The sequence below is a fragment of the Polypterus senegalus genome, chromosome 16, assembly GCF_016835505.1.
Source record: "Polypterus senegalus isolate Bchr_013 chromosome 16, ASM1683550v1, whole genome shotgun sequence".
NCBI classification, from domain to species: Eukaryota; Metazoa; Chordata; class Cladistia; order Polypteriformes; family Polypteridae; genus Polypterus; species Polypterus senegalus.
In genome coordinates this window covers 101,731,835-101,756,789 of record NC_053169.1, presented here as the reverse complement: position 1 = coordinate 101,756,789, position 24,955 = coordinate 101,731,835, and the positions used below count along the sequence as shown (strand labels likewise).

At 44.3% G+C, this 24,955-nt stretch overlaps 1 protein-coding gene across 1 annotated transcript; it reads left to right on the top strand.

Annotated features, from left to right (window-relative positions):
- Positions 1-588: 588 nt before the first annotated feature.
- Positions 589-24,955, top strand: marc1 (mitochondrial amidoxime reducing component 1). Its single transcript, XM_039738158.1, has 7 exons — positions 589-1,206; positions 5,325-5,498; positions 13,633-13,798; positions 19,497-19,637; positions 20,067-20,128; positions 22,111-22,182; positions 23,947-24,955. The coding sequence occupies exons 1-7, from the start codon at positions 956-958 to the stop codon at positions 24,071-24,073; spliced, it is 993 nt and encodes a 330-aa protein (XP_039594092.1). The 5' UTR covers positions 589-955; the 3' UTR covers positions 24,074-24,955.

Below are 24,955 nucleotides of genomic sequence, written 5' to 3'. Positions count from 1 at the left end.
AACTGCAAGATGCTATCCTATCAATATGGGCCAACATTTGTAAAGAATGCTTTCAGCACCTTGTTGAATCAATGCCACGTAGAATTAAGACAGTTCTGAAGGCGAAAGGGGGTCAAACACCGGATTAGTATGGTGGTCCTAATAATCCTTTAGGTGAGTGTAGATATATATTATTTTTTTTTAACAAACATTTAATGTTTTAAATACAGCATCATTTTGACTCTATGGCAATAAAATAATTATCCATAAATATAGTTGCAGTATCAGTATGTACATGCAGTTATCTGTTTAAAATTTGTTTTATTATAAAAGTATACATAATTTAACAGTTTGATAGCAATTTCTTTACTGTTTGTGTTTGGAATAGCTAACAATAGACAAAAGGTTACAATAATGGTGACTTAATGGTTTATACGCGCACAAGATGTGACAATCGTGTTAGAATTTTTAGTTAAAAGGAGGGGATTCTCATCAGCGGACGGTGCCATCCTGCCGGCGGGTGGTGCGCTGCCCAGTTCCCCGCAGGGTCTTCTTCGGCTTGCTAGTCGGATCATCGCGGACTCCTTAGATAACCCGATCCGAGTTGCTGCGCTGTGTCGTGTGAATGGCGCAGATTAAATGTCCCCTGGCTGGTTTGGAAAGTCCCCGCGAGCGACTGGAGCCTGCTAGCAGATGTCAGTGAAGTTTGTCTTTCTCTCGTTGGGCGTCACGAATGCCTTCGGTGGACGCGGTTTAAACCGACAAGCAGAGCAGCCGCACGTGTGAACGAGTTCCGCTGTTACCGGTGGAACTCTTCGCAGTCGATTTGTGTTTTTCCCGGCCGAGATCGGCGGCAGGCGAGTCACGTGACCACGCCTCTCTCTCTCTCTCTCACCAGCGGTCAAGTTCAGCTGAGTCGGAGGCCCGCTCGAGGTGCCAGCGCAGTCTTTAAACGACAAAGTGCAGGACGAGGACCATGCTGCGACACCTGTTTGATTCGGGCGCACTCGGCGGTAAGAACGTGTTCTTCGCGATTGGCGTCGGCGTTGGAGTCATTGGAGTGGGCGTCCTGCTCAACAGGCTCGTCGGCAGAAAGAGGAGCAGAGTTGTCCAAGTTGGCACCGTGTCCCAGCTCCTTGTGTACCCGGTGAAGTCATGCAAGGGGATCTCAGTGCCTAAAGCCGCGTGCCTGGAGATGGGACTGAAATACGGGGAGATGAGGGACAGGTAAGTGCAGGGCGCCGGGTCTGCAGGTGAGCGGAGGCTCCTCGGCTCGACAAGTTGACGGCTCTCCGGGGTTCGCTCGTTTGTTTATGCAGTGACGCGTTGTAACGGATTTAGACGATTTGCATGATGTGAAATGATCTTGTTTCTATTATTAGCATTGTGACAAGTAATTTTTTAAATGATTTGTCGCGTCCTTAAAGAAAATAAAGGCAGGGAAATTGCCATGTGGTTCATTTTCTGGTTTTTTTGGCTGTCATCCATTACCACCATAATTTAAAAAAACAAGTTGAACAGAGAAGACCCAGCGCTCTTCCTAACTGCAAATAAAAATTAACTTTTGTCGGCGTGTTTTTGTAGCCACGTTATTAATACAAAACAGTCATTCGATGGCACAGCAGACCGTGACCGCAGGTCCAGGCTGTTAACCAGTGTGCCACCATGCCAACCTTTCCAAAAACGTTCATTTTTTTCTCTGCCATTACACTCGCCCTGTTTTATTTTAAACTTCTACTTTCTGAAACCATCCTTGCCAGGGTGCCAAAGCCTAACACGGGGGCGCCAGTGCATTGTAGGGCATATCTGGGCACACATACATTGAGTCACGGGCCAGTAAACCTGACGTGTGCTTACAGAAGGCACACAAGGAGAATTGAACCGGTGGGCTGAGTCTGCAGTGCTATTCGCTGTGCCACTCCTCACATATTCCTCTTTTTTTGTTTTCAGTTACTAGTGTTGATAAAGGGCAGCACGGTGGCACAGTGGTAACGCCATTGCCTTGCAGTAAGGAGACCGGGGTTCGTGTTCCTTGTGCCCCATGTGGCGTTTGCATGTTCTCCCCGTGTCCCTGTTGTGTTCCAATTTCCTCCCACAGTCCAAAGACGGCAGGCTGGGTGGGTGGATTGGCGACGCTAAATTGGCGGGGATGGAACTATCGTGGGCGGGGCTCGGGTGATGAATTGTGCTGATTGGTTGACCACAAGCACTGACACCATCTCTTTTTCAATCTGAATTTTATGACAGTATTAAAGAATGTACAATTAATGAATAACGTTACTTTTTTTTTTTTTGCGTGTTCTTGAATGCCTGTCCTGCAATGTAAAAGCTGTCTTCTCTTTCGCTCTGCGGCTTTCTTTGGGTTTTGTTAAATCAATTCTCTAAAAACAGTAATAAACACATTTGCGATATCATGCAGCACAGTCATTAACCACACCTCGTTGTCCATTGTCCTGAAATGACGTCAACACTTTAACCTTTGACCTTTGCACATCATATTTCTGTGGTGGGCATTCAGCATAAGAAAGTGGACCAGGGACCACAAGGGACCACAAGGGACCATGGCCTGCATGGTTGGTATAGACACATTACATGGCCAAACAAGCAGTAAGTGGACCCCCACCCCAAATTTCATTATTAAGAGGTACATCGAATCCGCACACAGCCACGCAGTCCCCTCTGGCAAACATTGGCTGCTACTGAAGTGACTTTAAACATGGCACTGTCACACAGTATATGTCACCGGTTACCACAAGTTGGAAGCATTGAGGAGCAACAGCAGCACAGCGACAAAGCGTCAGACCAACTAAAACTCACAGAGAGGGGCCGCCGAGTGCTGAAGTGTGTAAAAGTGTGGCCTATTCTCTGTGGCCTTACTCACAACGGTGGTCCATACTGCCTCTGGGAGGGACGTTGGCACCAGAAATGTGCGTCGGGAGCTTCACTCGGCGGGTTTCCATGGCCGAGCCTATTGCACTACGTGTAATGCCAAGGCTTGGCTGGAGTGGAGTAAAGAACAGCAGCCGCCATTGGAGTGTGGAGCAGTGCCAACATCTTCTCTGGAGAGAGGAGTCGCACTTCACCATTTGGAAGGCCCATTGTGGGGTTGGCAGATGCCAGGGGATCGTTACCTTCTGCACTGTGTAGTACCTGCTGTATGGTTTGGTAGAGGAGGGAGGATGGCAGGGTTTGGCATGTTTGGCATTGTTTCCTGTCAATGCTACAGCAGACAGAAACGTTTTAGACCATTGTGTGCCTCAGTAGGTTGAAGGCCCGTTCCTGCTCCTGCGGTGCATAAAGACATGGAGGAGCTCGAGTGGCCTGCACAGAGCCCAGAACTGGAACGCTGGTAGCAAACCAACATCGGTTCCTAAACCTCACAAATGGGCACACACTCCCACAGGCACACCCCAGGATCTTGTGGAGATCAGTTATGAGGAGCCCAGCTCCGTGTATTTATTCCCACGGTTTAGGAAGTCCGATGTGCTCATGTAGATGGGATGGTCGGGTGTTGGCCATTGAAATACCTGGAACTGAAACGCTGACAAGTTGGCTTTATTTTACTGAAGATGTGTAAAGTATGGGTGGGCCGGTGGCACAGTGGTTAGCACATCCACTTCACGATCCAGCATAGAGGGTCCGAATCCTGCGTTCAGCTGTTATCTGAGCGATGTGAGCATGTGGGCTTTCCTCCCAGATTCCCATAGATGGTCCAGTTTCAATTCGCTGGTGATTCCCTCTGTGTATGTGTGTGTGTGGACGTTGCAGTGAGCTGGTACCTCGTGTTGGGTCGGTTCCTCTCTGGGCACACCTGAATTGGATTAAGCAGGTTTATGATTTTATGTCCCTGGGTGGTCTGGTTTACCCACACTGTCCAAAGTGCACTGGCCCCTGGTCCAGGGATTGTTCCTGTCTTATGCCTGCTGCTTTCTGCCAGCTCCCCCGTGACCCTGCTCTGGATAGGCGAGTTTACAAGATGGATTGCATTTCATGTAAAAACGTAGTCGCCGTAGCCAAAGTGTGGCCTTACAAGTTTAAAGAGCTCGAGGAGAGCACTTCCCTCCATTGTGTAAGTTCCGTAGTCATTGATAAAATTCACATTTGGGTCTTTGAATCAACAAGATGCTTTTTTTTATGACTCCTCCAAAAAAAAAAAAACCAAAGAGACATTCTAGAAAGTAAAAAAAAGGCCGTCTGCCCGCAGGACACGTCTGCAGTGGTTCAACGAAACTGAAGACGAGCCGCCGTATCCGAACAAAGGGAACATTGAACTGAGCCTGCTGGCAAGCCCAAGGGATGTCTGAAAATGGAACGTTAAAATATAAAGGCATTGTGTGTCGAAAAGTTGGCAAAACGTAAACAGGTCTGTGCCATTTGCAGACCCCCTTGTTCACATTTTGTTACGCTGCAGCCTTATGCTAATACCCTTTAAATGACCCCCCCCCCCCATCAAATGACACTCAATGAAACCCTAAAATGAAAACAGGATTTTACAAACATTTTTAAATTTATCACAAATTCAAAGCTGAAATATCCCACCGACACGAGTGTTGAGACCCTGTGCTTTGTTTCAGGTGCATCTCATCCTATTGGTCGCCGCCAAGATGGCTGATGCCCACCTGTGTTCAGTTCACTTGCTGGGACTTATTAGGAAAGGCGCACAGAGATGAGGATAAACCCCAAGCCGTGATGGTGATGGGACTGCCTGCAGAGCCTGGAGACACAGATCTGGGGAGGGTTTACATCTTTGAGGGGTCCCAACCGCACAGTGGGCTCCATGATTCTGACTTGGAAGATGTTTGGGACAAACACAACTCTCCAAACTGAGCGACCGTAAGAGAAGGGCCCTGGTGGGAGAGGCCCAGATCCTCCTCTCATCCCACTTGGGACCACCCTGGTCACTCTTGATGTGGGTGGTCTGAGTATCTCTTTCAGGATTGCTCCATGCCTGGAACCCACTGGTTTTAGAATTGGAAACGTGTTACGGGAAAAATCTGAGTCCAGAAGGTAGGTGGATGGATGGCTGGACATTCATCACTGGGTCACCCGTGTAGTGATGTTTCTCAAAGGGGGGCACATTTCAAAGCCCAAAGCATTGATCCCAACAGTCGTCCCTTTGGATGTTGGTTCTTAATATTATTTTTAGTTTGCTCTGATGAACTGGCACCTCATCCAAGGCACTGCACCCAGCGCTTCAGAGATGGACGCCAGTCCCTGGCACCCTACACCAGATTATTCAGCTTTCAACAACCTGCCCAGCAATTCAGTGCAAGTTTGATGGTTGGTTTCTTTGCATTCTCTTGGTCTCCCCTAATAATAAATTCACCTTTTGTTTTTCATGACAGGCAGTGGCTTGTAATCCATGAAGATGGTCATATGGTCACCGCAAGACAAATTCCTCAGCTAGTGCTGGTCTCCGTGTCTGCTGATGATACCTGTTTGTGCCTTAATGCCCAGGGCATGGAGGAACTCCGAGTTCCATTTATACTTTCTTCTTCCCTCCCGGTGAAAACCTGCAGGTATTTCTCCTTTTTCTTATATTTACAGAATAATTGAGTGTGTTGTGACAGATCGGGGGAGTTATTGTCCCCTTGAACCCGTATGTCAGACACCAGGTAAAAGTCCAAGAAATAAACTTAATATTTCTATAATGTGCACAAAGCACCTCCACCTCCACTATACACAATAAACAATCAATAATCAAATACAATAAACAATAAATCCTCCTCTCCTCCTATCAGCTCCATCACACTCCCACCCAACTCCGGCTCAGTCTGCTGGGGTTTCCCATCGTCCTTTTATATTCCGTGACCCGGAAGTGCTTCTGTCCCTCAGTCCATGTGATTTCATAGCACCTCCGGGTCAGATTAAAACTCCTTCTTTTCTTCAGCCCGGAAGTACTTCATTACTTCGTAACTCCCTGTTCCTCCCTGCTGTGTCCCCTGGTGGCTCCCGTTGTATCCAGCAGGGCTGTGAAGTAAAACTCCAATGTCCATGATGCCCTGCTGGAATTCGGGGACCCTCCATGTTGCAGGGAGGACTCCACCTAGTGGTGTGGGGGTATTGGCCGGGATAAACTGCCGGCCATATACCACAGTGTGAAGGGGTCATTCATACACTAATCCACGACGACACTCTTTGTTATTTACAGACCCCTTCACTTCCTGCACACTCTATTGTGTCGTAGATTTAATGGATAAATCTGCCATTTTTGCCAATTAGTCAACACTCAATATCCCAAAATGACAAAGTGAAAACGTGACCAGAAGGACTGGCGGATTTATTAAAACTTAATTAAAAATGGAGTGGTGGCTCTGAGGATAGGGATCTGCACTGGCAATCAGAAGGTTGCCAGTTCGAATCCCGTAAATGCCAATAGGGACTCTGCTCTGTTGGGCCCTTGAGCGAGGCCCTTAACCTGCAATTGCTGAGCGCTTTGTGTAGTGAGAAAAGCGCTATATAAATACAAAGTATTATTATTATTAAAACTCCTCTCCTTAGAAGCATTTGATGTGGCACTTCAGACGGTGGTCCAGGGCCCCCTGTTTTGCTTTAGTTCTCCTTAAGATGCGCACAGAACTTGACTGGAGTCCACCGGACACTAACTGACTTGATTATACGTCATGCAGAAAGGCACAAGTGGACCTGTGTGCGGATGGTGCCACAATTCACACTGAGAGTCAGGACAACAACCAAGCCATGAAGTGCAAGGGAACTCTCAAAGTGTGGTGAGGCACAGATCAGGGCGAGGGGACCAAACCACTTCTAAAGCTTTGAGTGTTCCCAAGAGCACAGGGGCCTCATGAACTGTGAAATGGAGGAAGAAGTTTGGAACCACCAGGACTCTTCAGGCAGTTGGCTGTCTGAACAGACTAAGTCTAAAACAGCTTGGGGTCAGGGAGGTGACCAAGAACCCAATAATCCCTCAACAGGTCCTCGGCTGAGATGGGAAAACCTGTTGGAAAGGCGACCATCTCAGCAGCACTCCCATCAATCAGACATTTATGGTAGAGTCTCTAGATGGTGGCCATTGTTGGGTTAAATGTAGATGGCAGGTTAAAGTTCTTGAAGATCATGAAGACCAAAATTCAGTGGTTCGATGAGGCAAACATTAAACTGCAAGCACTCTGCCTGCTGTAGACCAGGTGCTGCTCATCACCTGCCGAATACCATCCCTATGGAGAAGGATGGAGGTGTGTGGACAGGTAGACGGGTCCAAATGGACAGAAGGATGAATGCAGCTAGATACAGAGAGGTCCTGGAAGAGAACCTGCTGCACAGGGCCAGGTGCCTCAGACTGGGGCGATGGTTTACCTTTCAGCATACAGCCAAGAGAACGCTGGAGTGGCTTTGGGACAATCCTGGCGGGTGTCCTTGATTTGCCCGGACTGAAACCCCTCAGAACGTGTGTGGAGACACCTGAAGATGGCCGTTTTTACAGACGCTTCCCCAACCAATCGAATGGAGCTTGAGGGGATCTGCCAGGAAGAATGGGATAAACTGGTCAAACCTAGGAGTGTAGAAGTTTACCCAGGAAGACTCACAGCTGGAATTGCTGCTAAAGGGGCTTCTACAAATGCTGGATTAACTCTTTTAGGCATAATTGTTGTTTTGCCTTTTTTCACAGGGCTGAATAATTTTTTGTTCAAAAAACTCGGTTTTCTAAAAAGCACACAAAGCAATGGTTTTACACATAAATCAACATAAAATAATTATTTATAATTCCGCTGTGTTTTATGTTTCATGAGCCTCTACCGTAAGTAAATTCACATACTTATTACATACCTGTTTGATAGATAGATAGATAGATAGATAGATAGATAGATAGATAGATACTTTATTAATCCCAAGGGGAAATTCACAAAATTTGTCTTATCACTCATTAACTGAAAGGCGCTTTCTGGAAAAAAAAAACCAACAACAGCTACCTGTCTTTTATTTTCAATTTCCCGATTGCCTGCATCAAAATCGGAGTTTGATAAGTCGGAGTCTGAATTAGCAATAATACGCAAAAAATAAAGAAATCACGCAGAGTATTTTGCTTTGCTCATTCGCTCCGCTCTCTCGCCCAGCGTCGATGCTATTCCAGACGTTCTTTACTCTCCGCCCTTCCTGGAGGACCACAGTGGTTGCAGGTTTTCACTCTAACCCTTTTTTTAATGAGTGCCCCGTTTGTGCTGCTAATTAACTTCTTGTGAATTTGCTTAATTGGAATTTTTTTTTAAAGATTTCTTCATCGTTGCCCTATCATTTCTTTCCTTAAATGGCACCCAAACAGAAATGAAATGTGAAATGAGGAAGCCAACAGAAGACCACCTAAATCGGGGCGTCAAACTCCAGCCAGCTGCTCAATGAGGAGCCGATTCTTGTCGTTAATTAAATTCGTTCTTTAATTCCGTAGGCTTGTTGCTGCTCTTGTGGTGTAATATTAGACATTTCCGAAATTGCTGAGTTTCTCTTTCCTAAGTGCATCCTTAAAATGTTTTGGGGTCCTGAGCAGATCGACGTTCCTGAGACCCTCATCTCTCTTTATTTTCAGATATTGTATGGCGAACACCAGTTGTTTTGGCTCATTTTTTATCTCACTATTATTTGGCTGCTCAGGAAAAAGAAACAATTAAGGGGTCTGAGTCTTCAAGGGCAAGTCAAATACAATTAATTCAAAAGAAGTTAATTAGCAGTAAAAACCAGTGACTCATTAAGAAACGGGTCAGAATGAAAACCTGCAGCCACTGTGGTCCTCCAGGACTGGCGTTTGGCGACCCCTGCTCTACGCTACTCGCGCACACGCAGGGATTCAATGTCAAGTCTAACAACAAGTCAAAAAGTCCTCCTGTACCTGTCATGTGACGGTGAGTTTTGTCGACGTTTACGGCTGATTATCGCAATCTGCCCTCCACACCTGCTGTCGACAAAGGTCGACATCCGCCCTAAAAGAGTTAAGGGTCTGAATGCTCCTACAATGGGGGGTTTCAATTTTTGATTTGTAATAAATTAGCAAACCTTTTCCAGTCACATATTTCACTTTGTCATGATGGAGGTTATTGAACATAGAACTGGTGGGTTTGATGATCTTAAAGGTATCTGTTTAAGATATAAGGTACAACACAAAGTGTGTATGAAGTGAAGGGGTCGTTAAACTATTGGGAATTTCACCTCACTACGTTTGTTTTAAAAAGTAAGCCCATCGTGACAGCGAAGCCCATTGTTCCAGCTATCGGCTGTTCAGCAGTTTTGGTAGAAGATCAGAGAAGAACTGTGGTAGAAATCAACATCTTAATGAAAGAAAGAAACTCATCCTCAAACAGGACAAATCGGATAAAAACTTTTTAGTCCGGAATCGGGCAGGAGATGAGCTGTTCATGGTGTCTTTTAATTACTCCTCGGCGCAATGCGCTCTTCAAACATAGTCTGGTCAGAATGATCAGAAAAACAAAGAACAGAAGTTAGGTTTCTTAACTATTGAATTTACACACAGTGTCAATCAATGCATACATTTTACTCTGATCGGTTCGCTGGTTTACACCCAAATGCCTGAAATAAAATAAAAACATATTATATTCTGGTTCTTCTTATGCCTTTGGAGTTGAGCCACCATCCTTGAAATTTCTGTGCACGTAACAACTGCCCATTCTGGTTGATTTTTACACGACGTCAGCTGACTTCTTAGTCATCTTTCAGTACATTTTGTTGTTCACTTGACCCCAATCTGGTTTCCTGATATTCCTGAAAAGCTTTCTGACATTTATTAACCCTTCATGCTCGCTCTTTGAGATGAATGCTATGCTGCTCTAAAATTATTCTTCCACAGACCATCCAGTAAGCTGATTTGTGCGCCCAATGAAATAAAGTGAATTTGTCTATTTTAATTTGTTCTTAGTTTATGGTGACGAGCAGCTTTTCTATAGATGTCATCCCGGGGCCCTTCACCTGTAAACTTGTTGCCATTTCCCGAGCACAGGTACACAGTCAGTTTAGGAGACGTCGTGGTCTGAAGTCCATCGGCGTAATTACTACGGTGAGCTTATTGGCTCCCTCTGGTGACTAAACTGTATGACACGTGGCATTTGGAAGGCAGCCTTTACTGCTTGAGATCCAGTAGTTGGCAGATACAAATCCCACGTCGGCCATCTGTTTGTCCTCGAGGCGCAGAGTAGTTGTGTATTTTGTGACATCTGCACTTCTGACCTCTCAGGAAATGTCCCTTTTTCCAGCGCTCTCATGGGGTGACGTGTAAAATGTTGCTTGAGTAAACATGACCCCCAATCCCTACATACTTCTCCAGTTTCTCAGGTTAGATATAAATGGACATTTTTTCCATAGCTTGTTTTCCGAGCACACATTTGGTTCCAAGAGTGATCAGATGCCACTGTGGTTTACTACCCACTGAGAGCAAAGGTGCTTGGTGCCATCGAGCGGGCAGCAGTGTGCCTTCTGTGTGGAAGACCCGATGGCTACTCAGGAACCTATTGAAGACGTAACTATATGATTTGTAGTAAGACTGGGTTGTGATTTTCATTGGAAAGAACATAAACCACATATCAGATTATTGACTAATAAATCTCCCTTGATCGGGGCACATGTGGGTGACCTCGGTTTTGGAGGGCTGCGGCATCTGTGTGTTTTGCGTTCAGCTTGATCATTTGGGGTCCTTGTTTAGTTCAGATTACTGTGTTTTTTGTCCTCTAATGCCTGTTTGTCGTGCATTGACGGCTGCTCTTCGATTTCAGCCCATTCACCACAGTCTGTATAAAGTGGTGGATTTCCAGTGAGCAGGGTAGTAAAGTGTATCTCAGTAGGTTGCCTCTCAGCCCGGTGGCCGAACGACTTACTTCTTGGAAACGACAGGGAGATGACAGGAAGAAGTCAGAATTCATGGAGGCATCAAAACTGAGAAGACAATAATTTAATAATAAAGTTCAGGATGTGCAGCCAGAATTGTGGTCCGAGAACTGAGTGGTAAGTCGTAAACGAAAAGCGGTAATCATAACCAGGGCCAAGAAACACAAGACGTAGAGCATAATTGGCAGAACTAGAACTAACAGTATGAAGTGATGCAAAGGTTTTTCTTTCACAAACCCAAATTTTGGATGATTAGGTATGTGAGACGACGGTTTTCTTAAATGTTGAGCGATTGACATTGTGATGCACAACCTATGGGGGAACATGAATTGCTTTTAAAAATGTTATAAACAGAACAAAGGAAAAAGTGAATATAATCAGTAGATTCCTTGGCCTCATAAGCACCGAAATCCATAGTCGGGTAATTTTTAGAGGCTAAGGAACAAATATATATTTTAAGTCAATTTTCTTGATTTTAAATTATTGTACAGTATAGAGTATTGCAAAATCTTGCATTGAATGATTTCTCGTTGTATCACTTAAGTGTAATTTTATCGTAAGCTCTGCATGGACCATGCCATACCAATTTTTACCCCACGCGCAGAAGTAAGCCAATGTTTACTCTAGTTTTGACTATGGAAGTGGAGGAACAGCTAGAGAGAACTTACCTACTAATATGGCATGGGGAGTCCCTGAGCATATAAGTACCAAAAGTACTTCCAATTATACCTACTAGAAGGGGAAATCCCATCAAAAACCCCGGCTACAGACAAAAAGGGCTGTGTACAATCACATAATACCACATATCAGTCCGTGAAGCTCCACAGAGCACAAAAGGCAAGAAGGAGTAGCTGGCAAAGGCAATCCAAGGCAAACAAGCCCCAATACACAATCCAGTGGTGATGTCCAAAAATGGTGCAACATGGTCAAAAAATCCAGTAATACCAAAAAGCACGAGCAAAGCCAAACACAAGTAAACTCACTGACCTCCTAGTGCATTTGAAATGAACCACCAGGAACGGTGGGAGACCCTGCAAATATACTGAGTGGAGGACGGTTCCTGACATTGATTGGCAGGTGGCCCTCCCTCTGGGGCGACCACCCATGAAACACAAGGTACATAACCAAGGCAGCCTTTACACAAAGAAACCTAACAATAGCCCAGACCAATAAAATACACAAGTAATATCACAAATTTTAACATAATTCACAATGTTAAAGAAAATAATGTAACATGAACAAAAAATGGAACCCTAGCTATGGAAGAACCCTGCAAGTGCAGATTGTGTTTCCTGTGACCCCAAATGAGTGGTGCAAAGTAGAACCGGCAGCGTGAATGTGCAGGCAGTGGGTGAGGCAGATGAGAGATCAGGGTGGTTTTGGATGTGGCATATCACTTAGGGAGCAATGTACCCAGTCCAACCGAAAAAAATAAAAACCTCTTAAAAATTTCATTTTGGTGAGGTTTTTCATGAAAAACAAATTTTGAGGACAATTTCACAAAACCGTATGTAAAACGAGACTTGGCTGTTTCAATCCTTATTAATCCATACTCGCTCATAGTGGTGCCATCTGGAAATGCATAGGATCCTCACCTAGTTTTTTCTTTGGGATACCTAAAGAAACACTCTGAATAGCTGTGTCTCACCCTCTCTGCCCATAAGCCTGCCCTCCCCATCGGCTTCTGTTGGTGTATTTTTACAGCCAGATGTCCACCTGGATGCCAACATCGTTTGATTGCCTTTAAAACACATCAGGGACCTTAACCTTATTCTAACCTCTGGTCACGAGCATAAATGCTCTGAATGGTTTTATACGAGAAGAAAAAATGATGGATTTATTGATGGATGATCTGGATTCAAGGTGTTGAACCCAAACCTGTTCATGGATTTCACTTTCTGCCAAATTTATGAACAGATATACAAGACGCAAGTCTTCTGTACCAGCACTCCGGGTATTTCCCACATCTCAGAGATGTGCAGGTTTGGTTGATTGGTGACCCCAAACTGGCCTGATGTGAGTGAGTGTGTAAGTCCGGTGTTTGACTGGTGTCCTATCTGCGGTCCATTCTTGCCCATATTATCTGTGCATCTCCACAATCTTATGATGGAAATTTGGGTTCAGAAAATGACCAGAGTTAAAGCTGACTGATTGATAAGTGATAAGGAAGAAATTCACAGGAGTTATTCAAAACCCCAGCATGTTTGAATTTCCCTGCCTGCCCAATGTTTGCCACATAAGCCTTTGGTACTGGCACTCTGGTTTCCTGCAATCTGAAGATGTACAGTTTGACCAGTGGATTTAAACTGGCCCATTGTGTTTGAGGGCATCCTGTGCTGCCCTGCCCTACCGTCCTTTCCAGGCCTGACATTCCTTACACCAAGTGCTGCCAGGCCCACCTCCAACTCTTAATAGTCGAATAAGCGGGCTCAGAAAACAAATTAATGGATGGCCAGAGTTTCCAGATTGAGGAAGATTAACTTATTAAAGGCAGGTGCTGTTGTTTTTATAATTATTCAGATAATTAAATGAGTTGCTTTTATACTGAAAGAAACAAAAAGTGTTTCTCAGTTTCATATTGACATTTCCTGATTGCCATGGCACTTAACCATCGACACTTTGCAGTCAGGCCTGCGATGGACTGACGCTCTGTCCAGGGTTTGCTCCTGCCTTGTGCCATTTGCTAGCTGGGATAGGCTCCAGCACCCCCCACAACCCCGTTGAAGATGAAACGACTTAGAAAATCACTGACTGACTTAGAAATCGGTGCTTCTTATGTTTAAAAAGGGCGACTGTTGAACTGTCTTTCAGAGTCTGGGGTTGTGACATCCAAGGACGAGACTGTGGGGACGAGCCATCTCAGTGGCTCACTCGCTACGCAAACAGCGAAACACGTCTGCGTCTGGTGCAGTTTGAAATTTCCATGAAGCCCAGGAGTTCCAAGGATACCGAAAAGCTTTTCAGCCCAAAAGATAAGGTAAGTTCTGACCCTTTGACTTTTCATACCTTTTCTTATGTTGCAGTCTTGTTTGCTAAAATTGTTTCAATTCATCCTTTTTGCCCTCCCTCATCCGACAACACTCCCTCATCACCAGAAAGACAAAGTGAAAAATGAGATAGGAGAAATTGTTACCAAGTTCTTAAAAATAAAAAGCTAAAATGATCGGCATGACACAAGTGCCCCGAACCTTTAGTCAGTACAGTGGAACCTCGGGTCACGACCGTAATTCGTTCCAGAACTCTGTTCGCAACCCGATTTGGTCGTGACCCAAAGTAATTTCCCCCATAGGATTGTATGTAAATACAATTAATCCGTTCCGGACCGTACGAGCTGTATGTAAATATATATATATTTTTAATTATACCATAGAATGCACAGTGTAATGGTAAACTAAATGTAAGAACATTGAATAGCACTGAGAAAACCTGGAACAGAGAAAACTAACATTGCAAGAGTTCACACAACAGCCTTACGAACCGCTCGCCATAAACACTTTTTTTAACGAATTTTAAGCACAGGGAAAAAAATGACCATTTGAAAAATCTTTAATTTATACAAAAACTAACCATAAACAACCAAGAAAACTAACCTTACATGAGTTGAGTTCTGGCATGAAGGAAGTGAGCAGGAAGCTGGGTGGAGAGGAGATTACAGTTTTGAGGTAAAGTCCCTCTGCGCGATGCACGTCTGACCGAGAACAACGTACTGTACAGGGAGAGACTGAACACGTGCGGAAATCATCGACGCGTACGAACCGGAAGGAAAACGAAATAGAGCACAAAGAGTTCACAGCGAATGCACAGGGAGAGACTGAACACGCGGAAATCATCGGCGCGTACGAACCGGAAGGGAAACTGGCTTGTTTGTCACCCGAGTGTGTGGTCGTGAACAGATGCAAAAGTTTGGTGAACTTTTTGGTCATAACCCGATTTGTACGTGTCCAGAGACGGTCGTGACCTGAGGTTTCACCGTACTTAGTTGTGGCGCCCATTCCAGCCTGGAATCTCCTTGGGTGTGACATGACGAGCTTCACACACCTGGGTTTGGGGATATTCTGCCATTCTACTCCGCAGATCCTCTCAGGCTCTGTCAGGCTGGATGGAGACCCTCGGCGGACAGCTGTCGTCAATTCTCTCCAGAGTTGTGAGATTGGCTTCAAGTCCGCACTCTGACTGGGCCACTCCCAGTGATGTGCCTTGGCAAGTCTTGTGTTGATTTCACTTATGCCAACACCATGCAGCATCACTGTTGGGATGGCATTGCCCAGGTGGTGAGTAGTGCCTACTTACCTCCAGACTTGATACGTAGGTTCGAGGCCAAGCAGTTCAATATAGGCTTTGTTGGATCAGAGAATGTCCATTAGGTATCTTATTGTAAACTCCAAGTGGGCATTCATACCATAAGCCAAAATTGGTGGAGTGTTGCAGTGGTGGTTGTCTTGTCCTTCTGGATGTTTCTCTCATATCCACAAAAGATCATCGTGTTCTTGGACACCTCTCTTCCCAAGGCTCCTCTGCCCCAACTGCTCAGGTGGCCATCTCTAGGAAGAGTCACGGTTGTTCCAGACTTCTTCCATTTAAAAACGATGGACGCCACTGTGCTCTTGGGAACCTTCAAGGCTGCAGAAATGTTTTTGGTTGCATTTCCTCAGATTTGTACCTCGTCACAACTGCCTGCTCTGCTGGCACTACCTCTGAGCTCATGGCTTGGTTTTTGCTTCACTGTGGGACCTTCTATAGATGGGTGAATACTTTTCCTAATCGGTCCAAGCAATAACAATGTCAGCATTTCGAAAAGATTTGTTCTCACCACCCGCACTGTTACACCAGACCTGGGGCTTCATGTATAACGCCGTGCATAGACTTCACACTAACTTTACGCCAAGTTTAGTTTTTATACATCACGGAGTGAGCGTGGAAATGGGCGTATGCACTGTTTATACATGAGGCCTCTGGTGTTTTCAAATGTATATAAAGTTTGGGAAGCATCTGAAACAATTTGATTTTAGTGGTCGAATGGGCATTTTCAAAGTGGATTGAAGGCTATTAGTAAATTTAATAAAGAACATACCAGTATTTTCAAATGCATCACGTGCTCGTGTGGAGAAGGTCTGAGTGGGCCCTACCTTAGAATGTCGCCCCGCCATGTGCTGTAAGCCGCCCCAGGACAGCGTCGTCTTCACTGCCCTTGAAATCGGGTGAGGAGGAATTTACAGTGTGACGTTAGGCACTTGAGGTGGATAAAGTGGCGGATGTTGCCCCCTTCTGGCCAAACGGTGCCAGTGCCTATCCATGGAGGATCACATTGCCAACGGAGATTCCTCTTCTAAGAGCATCATGAGTGCAGTTACTTGGACAGTCGTTGCCGTTTACCCTGAGCTGACTGATAGAACTTCCTTTCTCCTTAAAGTTTAAAAAGACCATGAAGACTCCTGTCATAATTTCCAATTGTTTTAAAACAGTTTTGGAGTAGTTGAACATTTTTTTAATTCATTTTTTATATACTTTTTTTTTGTTTTTAATCGGTGTTAATGATGCCATTTAGTTTTTGCATCACGTTGTTTGCTGCAGACGCTTGCCTGTGGTGAGAACACATGCTGGTCAATGACATACTTGACATCAGTTTGTGGGGACTTTTTTTTTTTTTTTGTCCAAACTTTAGCTAAAGAAATAATTGCATTCAAGACCAAAAGTGTGGGTGTTCACCCTGCAATAGACTGGCACCCTTTTTGAGTCAATCCTGCCTTGTGCCCGTTGCTTGCCGAAATTGCACGCCTCCATCTTAAATAGGGGGAGCACGTCAAGCAACTTCCGTGTCCCATGAGCAGCAAAAGATGCAGCGGCAGTAAACCATAAGGGGACAGCAAAGTAGCGGTCGACAGAAAATGTCAGCAACTACTACCACGTCCCAAAACTCTGCCCTGGATAAGCAGGTTAAGAAGTGGGATGGATTGTTTCTGTGATAAATCTTAGTTTTGACGTCAGGATTTATTTTATATACACGGTAGTTTTGATTTATTTCTAGAATTACTAGACTCAATTTTTTTTTTCTTATTAATCCTTTTGCCACCACAGGAACTTTGTTTTCAGGAACCATTGAGTTTGTGTACAATGGTAGACCCTGGGCCACTTGTGGTCTCTGACCGCTTTCATGTGGTGAGGTGCCACCGCACAACAGGAGCTGCAACCTTTTATGCAAAATATGTGACATGCAAAGAGAGATGTGGTGTGTAGTGAAGTGCCTTCAAAATTCACAGGCTGATATGAGACTTAAGTTCAGGTCCTGGCAGGTGGTCCTCACCTTCTTCAGGGGAAGTCTGCTTGATAGCCCACCCATGTTAAGCACAGGGCGAGTAAATCTTAAAGGATCTGAGATGAAAGTTGAATGAATTTGCACCAAGACCCCCCCAATCAGCGAAGTCCACCACTCGATTCTGATGTCTCATTCATTAAAGGGTAAATCACTAACTCGCAGACCAAGGATTAATGCCGCTCATAATTATCAGTGTTGTTATTACCCGCCAAACCCTCCCCTTATATCACGGGTGTTGAACTCCGGTCCTGGAGGGCCGCAGTGGCTGCAGGTTTTCATTCTCACCAAATTCTTCATTAGTGACCAGTTTTTGCTGCTAATTAACTTCTTTTGCCTTAAGTTTTAATTAACTTGACTCAGACCCCTTAGCTGTTTCTTTTTCCTTAATTAGCAGCCAAACAGTAACAAACACAAAACAAGCCGCCACGTGACCAGCTCACCTGTGCCCATCACACAGTATCTGAAAATAAAGAAAGGCTGATCTCTCAGGTCGGGTGTTCTTAGAAAGAACAAAATAAATCGACAGTTTTGTAAATGCAGCAGCAAGCCGTGGAATTACATAACGGGTTTATTTAACAGCAAGAATGGGCTTCTCATTAAGAGATTTGTTGGAGTTTGAAGCCCCAGTTTAGCTGGTCATCTGTTGGCTCGTTTCACATCTCATTTCTGTTCAATTCAGAGGACTGAAGGGGACAGAAGTTAATTAGCAGTGAAGACTGGTTACTGATTAGGAAAAGAGTGAGAATGAAAACCTGCAGCCACTGCGGCCCTCCAGGCCCGGAGTTCGACAACCCCTGCTTTATATGGTGTCCGCGATGATAAGCGATGCGATGTGAAGCGAAACGCACTTATTGCTTCAAACCGATTGCGACTTCACGGGAGATTTTTGCTTCGATGTGGTTCATGGTAGGAGGCAGCTATGAAGAGTGAAGCGGTGTGAAGGTCCACAGGGGATCCCTCCACCTTATTGCTCTGAAGCGATTGAGACTTCACGGGAGAGATAATTGCTTTGTTGCAGCGTATGGTGCACCAGCAAGACAATTGTGAAGAGTGATGCGGTGCGACACTCCACCGTTATCTGCGCAAACTACAGATTTGCAAGATGGCGTCCGTGCTTGTGGTCAGCCAATCGTCACAATTCGTCGCCTGAGCCCCACCCTTGATAGTTCATGGTTGAACAAAAAGCGCACACTCTGGATTAGGAGCTGAAAAAAAGTACCAGGAACTCCAAAAGACCCAAGTGCATTTTTAAAACATCCCTGACAAAAGTTTCTGCAGTTGGAAAGCGCCTCTTGTTTCTTGTTGATATCATTAGTTTGGCTTGTGGTGTGGTCGCTGATATTTTCTGTCGTCCGCTACTTGGCTGTCCCCTTATGGTTTACTGCTGCTGCCTCTTTTGCTGCTCAGTAGTTGCTTGACGTGCTGCCCCTATTTAAGATGGCGGCGTGCAGCTGTCTTGTATTCTATCCTTGAATCTTGTTTCTAAAAACCTGTGGTACAGTACCATTTGTACTTGTGTACCACGTGCCCTTGTGTAAGACACGCACCCTAATTTTTACAAAGAAGATTGCGTTTTGCCCCGTGTACGACGCGCGTTGTGATTGTATAGAAAGCGTTTAGGGCATGTTTTCTGCGAAATGCCCTTCTGTTTTTGTTGCATGACAAAAGTTTTTCTTCCTTCCATCTCCAATCTCGAACACATGACTCTGGAACACCGCACTTGCGACCTGCTGCCCGATTTCCTATCTCCTCTGCTTCCAAAATCACTTTTAGTTTCTTTCCTGCTGTGAAGGAGCGTAAACGCTTGCTACTATCCATGCTGACGCCAAACTGATTCAAAAACAAGAGCGAGTGAGCCCAAGCAGTAGAAGTAAACATTACAGAATTACATTTCCTCGTAATTTTCTAATGCTAATTTTTGGGAAAAAATGTTTTTTTTTGTTGCTATCCACTTTGGTTTCGTGTTTTCGGCCTAACAATCCATTTTTGGTTCTCTCTCTCTCTCTCTTTTTTTTTCTCTCACCATCATCTTCAGTCTTACCAGCCCCTGTTGAACCTTCATCGCCCAGTTCTTCCAGTTTCTTTATCTGGCTGCCTTCCTGTTTCTTTGTGTCTCCTAACAGTTTCACGCTCTCTCAGTCACAGTTCTCTTCTTGCTGCTTTTACGAAGTTTTGCACAATCGTCTCGCCTTCACTCATTTTTTTTTTTGTTTGCGTCTTCAACCTGTGATCCTCCAGATTAAACCAAATGTACAAATGATACGTTTGTTCTCGGATAAAGTCCACGTCGGTCACACCTGCTCTACCCGTGATTTCAGAAAGGTGTTTTATTTTTGTCATTTGTCATTTTTTCATTTTTTAGGTCATCTATCCAGACTGCAGTCCTATTTTGCTGCTCTCCGAAGCTTCAGTGGAAGACCTCAATGGTAGACTGGAGAAGAAGGCGTCGATGGCAAACTTCAGACCCAACATTGTTGTCGCAGGGTGTGAGCCATTTGCTGAGGTACAACTCTGAGGACACGTCATGTCCTACTAGAAAAGCTGGAGCAGACCACATAACCAGTCCTATCGTATAAGAAGGTGGTGCCTCCCAATTCCTGGGTGCTGGCGCTGGACTGGGCAGTGGCATAAAAAAAAAACAAACGAGGCCGCAAAGGAATCTAAACATGTGCACAACATTCAAATGGTTCCATTTTAATGGCTGTATATGCATATAAATATCGATGTTACATGTATGTCAGGTTAGCTAGTGATGCTTTTCCAAGTCCCGTTGGCGTTTTCTCCCTACGTGTCCTTCAGTCCTGTAAATAAACTTACAAATACAGGCACCAGACGGAACGGCATTTCTACTATGCAGCATGTAAATGACGGTTATGGCTTTACATCCAGCAGGCACTCGGATTTGTTCTCACAATTTACTTGTAATCCTCAGGACTCTTGGGATGAACTTCAAATTGGCAGCACCAGACTGCACCGCGTCATGTCATGTGGAAGGTAAGTCTCATTCATTCGAGTAAGTGAGAATTAAATCGGCCTTTCAAGTGTCCCCTGTCACCCTTGCATGAAAAGTTTAATTTGTAAAAAATGTGTGTGTGATGCTCATAGAATGTAAGTCAACGCGTTGGTTTAAATCACTGCGACTCCAATGTGTGTGTTTGTCGAAGTTCAGTGCCATTTTTTTTTGAGCCTTTTGAGTTTCCACACTTAGAGATGTAGAAGCAACGCAATCAAAGGGTTTAAAATTCTGAAGGGATTTAGCATTGTGGATCCAGGCTGCTACTCTGAACACGAGACACGGCTACAAACCTGAGGGTGCGTTTCATCTCAGTCACGTGGTTTAATCCAACAAGACCTTCAAGGAGTACCCCACTCGGGAATCTTTTTATTTATTTATTTATTTAAAAGTTACTTACCCTGTTTAGTTTGTAGCGATGACCATGAAAAATTGGAGTCTCATGATTTCATGGAGAATGGGCAGAGGAACGTTTCTGATAGAATGTAACCCAATGGGGCACCAGTACTGGACAACAGCAAGAATGGTCCATAAAAAAAATCTTGCGTTAATCGTGTTGCATGATCCACACGCTAAGGCTTCCAGTTGTATACTCTCAACTTACAGAGCACGTGTATTTTTTGTTGCTAAAATATCCACCTTAATAAAAGAATAAATGTCTGTCTGGTTGCCATATCTCTGTCATTCCAAAAGATGGCGCCTCACAAACATTCTTAGTTATAAAACGCATTGCCTTTGTCATTCCAGTAATCATTAACACTGCTTTTACGAACCCCATGCTAAATGGCATATAACAGAGGCATATGGATTATGTTTGTCATTCCAATAGATGGTGCATCACAAACATTTATAGTTCTGCATTTTATTACTACAAATGTATGTAATGCCCCATCTGTTGGAATGATAAATGCAATGGATTTAATTACTGCATCCATCCATTATCCAACCTGCTATATCCTAACTACAGGGTCATGGGGGTCCCAGCCAACACAGGGCGCAAGGCAGGAAACAAACCCCAGGCAGGGCACCAGCCCACCGCTGGGTGCACACACACACACACACACACACACACACACACACACACCAAGCACACACTATGGACAAGTGAGAATTGCTAATGCACCTAACCTGCATGTCTTTGGACAGTGGGAAGTATTCCACGCAGACACGGGGAAAACATGCAAACTCCACGCAGGGAGGACCCGGGACGCGAACCTGAGTATCCTTACTGTGAGGCAGCAGTGCTACCCACTGCACCACCATGCCACCCTAATTACTACATGCATTACAAAATACATTCCAATAGATGGTGCATTGCAAACATTAACACTGGCATCTACATTGATTACTTAGAGTTTAACAGGTAGCACAGCTAGTCCACCTTAATGTGTGTGTATGTGTCAGTTAGCTGACATTTTAATTTGGAAATCATTAAAGCAGTGCTAATGCATGTGTTGCACCATCTGTTGGAATGAACCATGCAATACATTTATTACTACAAATGGTTGTGTTGTGCCATTTATTGGAAGGAAAAATGCAATATATTTTATTACTGCATGCATTACTAAATACATTCCAATAGATGGTGCACTACACTTGTTAACGCTGAGGCCTACATTGGTTACTTAGATTTCAGCCCACCATAGACAGAGAGCACAACTTGTTAAATAAATAGCTCTGGAAAATGAAAGGAATCCTCCGACAGGAAGCCCTTTCTCACAAGATAACACTTTTAAACTGAAAGATCTGCCTTTCTCCCTCATTCATTGGTCAAGAAAATGGGGGGGTTACAAAATTTACAAAAAATTGTTTTGGTGTGGAATCGATGGTCACCTTGTGTGAGATGTTGCCAGAATTCGGGCCCCCTCCATACTGCTTTGGAATAACAGCCTTAGAAAAGCAAGTGAGTGACCGCAGCCACATCCACCTGTGAAAGTTCTGCTCATCCTTCCTTTCTTTTCAGATGCATTTTGACAACGGTGGACCCTGAAACTGGCATCATCGACAGAAAGCAGCCACTTGAAACACTAAAAAGGTACGCCTGTTTGTTAGTTCATAAGTTAAAATGACGATGACAACCTGTGGAAGGTACATTCTGGTTTATCGGATACTTGGATTTTGAATTTCGGTATTGCTGTTTATAAATTATTCAGTTCACTTCATTATCATTATCCCCACAAAACAATAAGAGTTATTTGTTACTCGTCCAACTGGCAAAGAAGCCTGCAGCAACAATACTGTTGGATCAAATGAAAATGTTTTGATTCTTTTAAATTCTGATTACCTCACATAGCTAATGGTGCAGTCGTCTGATTGGATCGCGTTGTGCATTTACAAACCCCTGTTGACCAGACATGTCTTTCTTTGTACATCTCGCTGCCTTTTTTCATCGGATATGCCAGCCCTGTTGTGGATGCTGGACGACGGGACACACGGACGTACACAGCGCGGGTTACTGTTATTACATTGCCACTTGCCTTTGTTCATTGGACGTTTCTGGCCTCTTGTGGACACCCAACAACATTACACCCATTGCATGGGACACAGATGCCAGCTGAACAGACATGTAATCATTTAATAGAGAGAGATGAGGTGTTTGTCATGTCGGTTTTTTAAAACAAATCCAAATTAAACCATTAAGATAACAACAATTGGCGTTCCTCTCGGAGGAGTCCAATTTAAGCCGATGTCGCATTATGCTACTGTGTGCCGTATGGCATGTCAGATTTGCCGATTTTGTTACTTCACCAGGTTTGATTACACGAGAGACTTGCAGCCCGTGTCACTTTTACCATCTTTCTGACAGCCAGTTGAACCCTGCCTGAGGAACATGTCGCTGTTTGAAGCTGTAGGGATGTTTAATAGTAATCTCTGCTATTTAATTCTTTTTTCCATTCTGTTATGGCATGTAAAATACGACACATCAGGCAGGTGAGTTTCTCTTTTTTTTTTGTGAGGTCCTTTATCTTGTCACTACATTCTGTATGTTGTACTTCTGAATGAACAGTCATTACTTGTCAGCTCACCAGAGACCGACCAGAATATCAGGCTGGTTTGATTTTATCCTAGCCATTCGCAGTCTAGTTGGTCTCGGTCGTTGGGTACTTCATATTAGATGATCTGCTTCACAGCAGCGTGTTGCGACTGCCTCTGACTGGCTAGGATTGTATAAATGAAAACTACAACTGAAAATCTTTGCAAAGGCTGTCTTATGTGCCATGGCCTGTAACAGGTTAACATGTCTCCTGAGAGGTTTGCCTGACCCACCGGCCTTCCTCCTGAATCCTTCCACACTTTTGCTTTTTCTGGTCTCTCTTTCTCCTTCTTCTGCCAGATTACCTGTTTTCCACACCAATCCTTCCAACTACAATCTCAGGAGCCTTTGAAGGCTCCCCAAGCAGGATTGACTTCTATGGCCGACCCTGGAATTACATCATGGAATTGAGATGTCTCCAGGAACTCTTGGCACCACCCTACTAGAACTCCCCTAGCAGCCCCAGCTGGTCCTCCGCTCCTTTGTGCAGACTCAGACCAAATCTCAGGTCACCCCTTCTGAAACACAATGTAAAATGGCACCCCTGTTTCAGCTTACGGGTCTCCTGTCAGGTTGAGGGGCTTGTCATGAATGCTGTTTGTGTATTACATCGGGGCGTTGCATCTCCTGTCAGTGACCCCTTAAACTGACCACTTCATTTTACAGCTCTGCTCCTGTCTTGCACCACTTCACTTGGGCTTCAGTTGTAGAGCTTCCTTCAAAACACCTACTGGTACTGATGATTTCTGAATGTCTTTTCCACAGCTACCGTCAGTGTGACCCAGCGGAGCAGCAAATCTACAAGACGTCGCCCAAGTTTGGACAGTACTGCAGCGTCGACACGACTGGGGTTCTTCAGGTTGGAGATCCCGTCTACATGATAACCTACTAGACGGCGGACCTGATTTGCTTTCAGCGCCCCACTCCATTGCCGTCGCCTCTTCTTAAAGCTTTGTTTTTTGTTTTTTTTGACAAAACATGCAAGCTTCTGTATTTTCATATTTGTAACCTCATTCATTTTAAGAGCACATTTAGCAAAAATGGGGAAGTCCGCATAATAGTGAAACTGGCATATCTGTAATTAATATCCTCTATCTAGTTCCATTTCAGTCCAAAAAAATATGCTTGAACTTGCTGATTGGGCAGAAGAGTTTACCACAATGACTGTTGAGGGGAACCAATGTGTCAAATGTGATGTTCATAATGCGTGTCATTTCAGTTTCTGTCTTCTCTATTTGTTCAGACCTCTCTGCACAATAGAATTCACACTTTTTGTCTGATTGATTTTTGTTTTAACCCTTTTTGACGTTTCTACCAGCCTTTCTCGATGCTCGATATATTTTTTACTTGAATGACATCCCCGTCTTTTATAATGACAAAAAAATCGAAGAGGTAAACGGGGACGCCGCCGGATTTGTTATCACAGGGTTATTTGATGTGACTGAGCCCCAACATGTCACTGACATCGATTTGACAGGACGTGCTTTCCTTTGGAATTTATCATTGTTCAGTATGAAATTTATATTGAGTATTACTTAGGAATTCGATAAAAACTGTAAAGCCTGTGACACCCTTTTTAATGGTTATTGCTGTATCTTCATAGATGTTACTCAACCTGCTGATTTCTTAACACACTGTTCTGGTCAAAACCAAAACGTTAAGAGATGAAGTATCATTTTGTTTTGATCTTTGTAATTTCGATCATGTCACGTTTTGTACTCCTCACGTATGTTGGGCTATTAGCAGCACAAATTAAACAAAATTAAATCTGTTA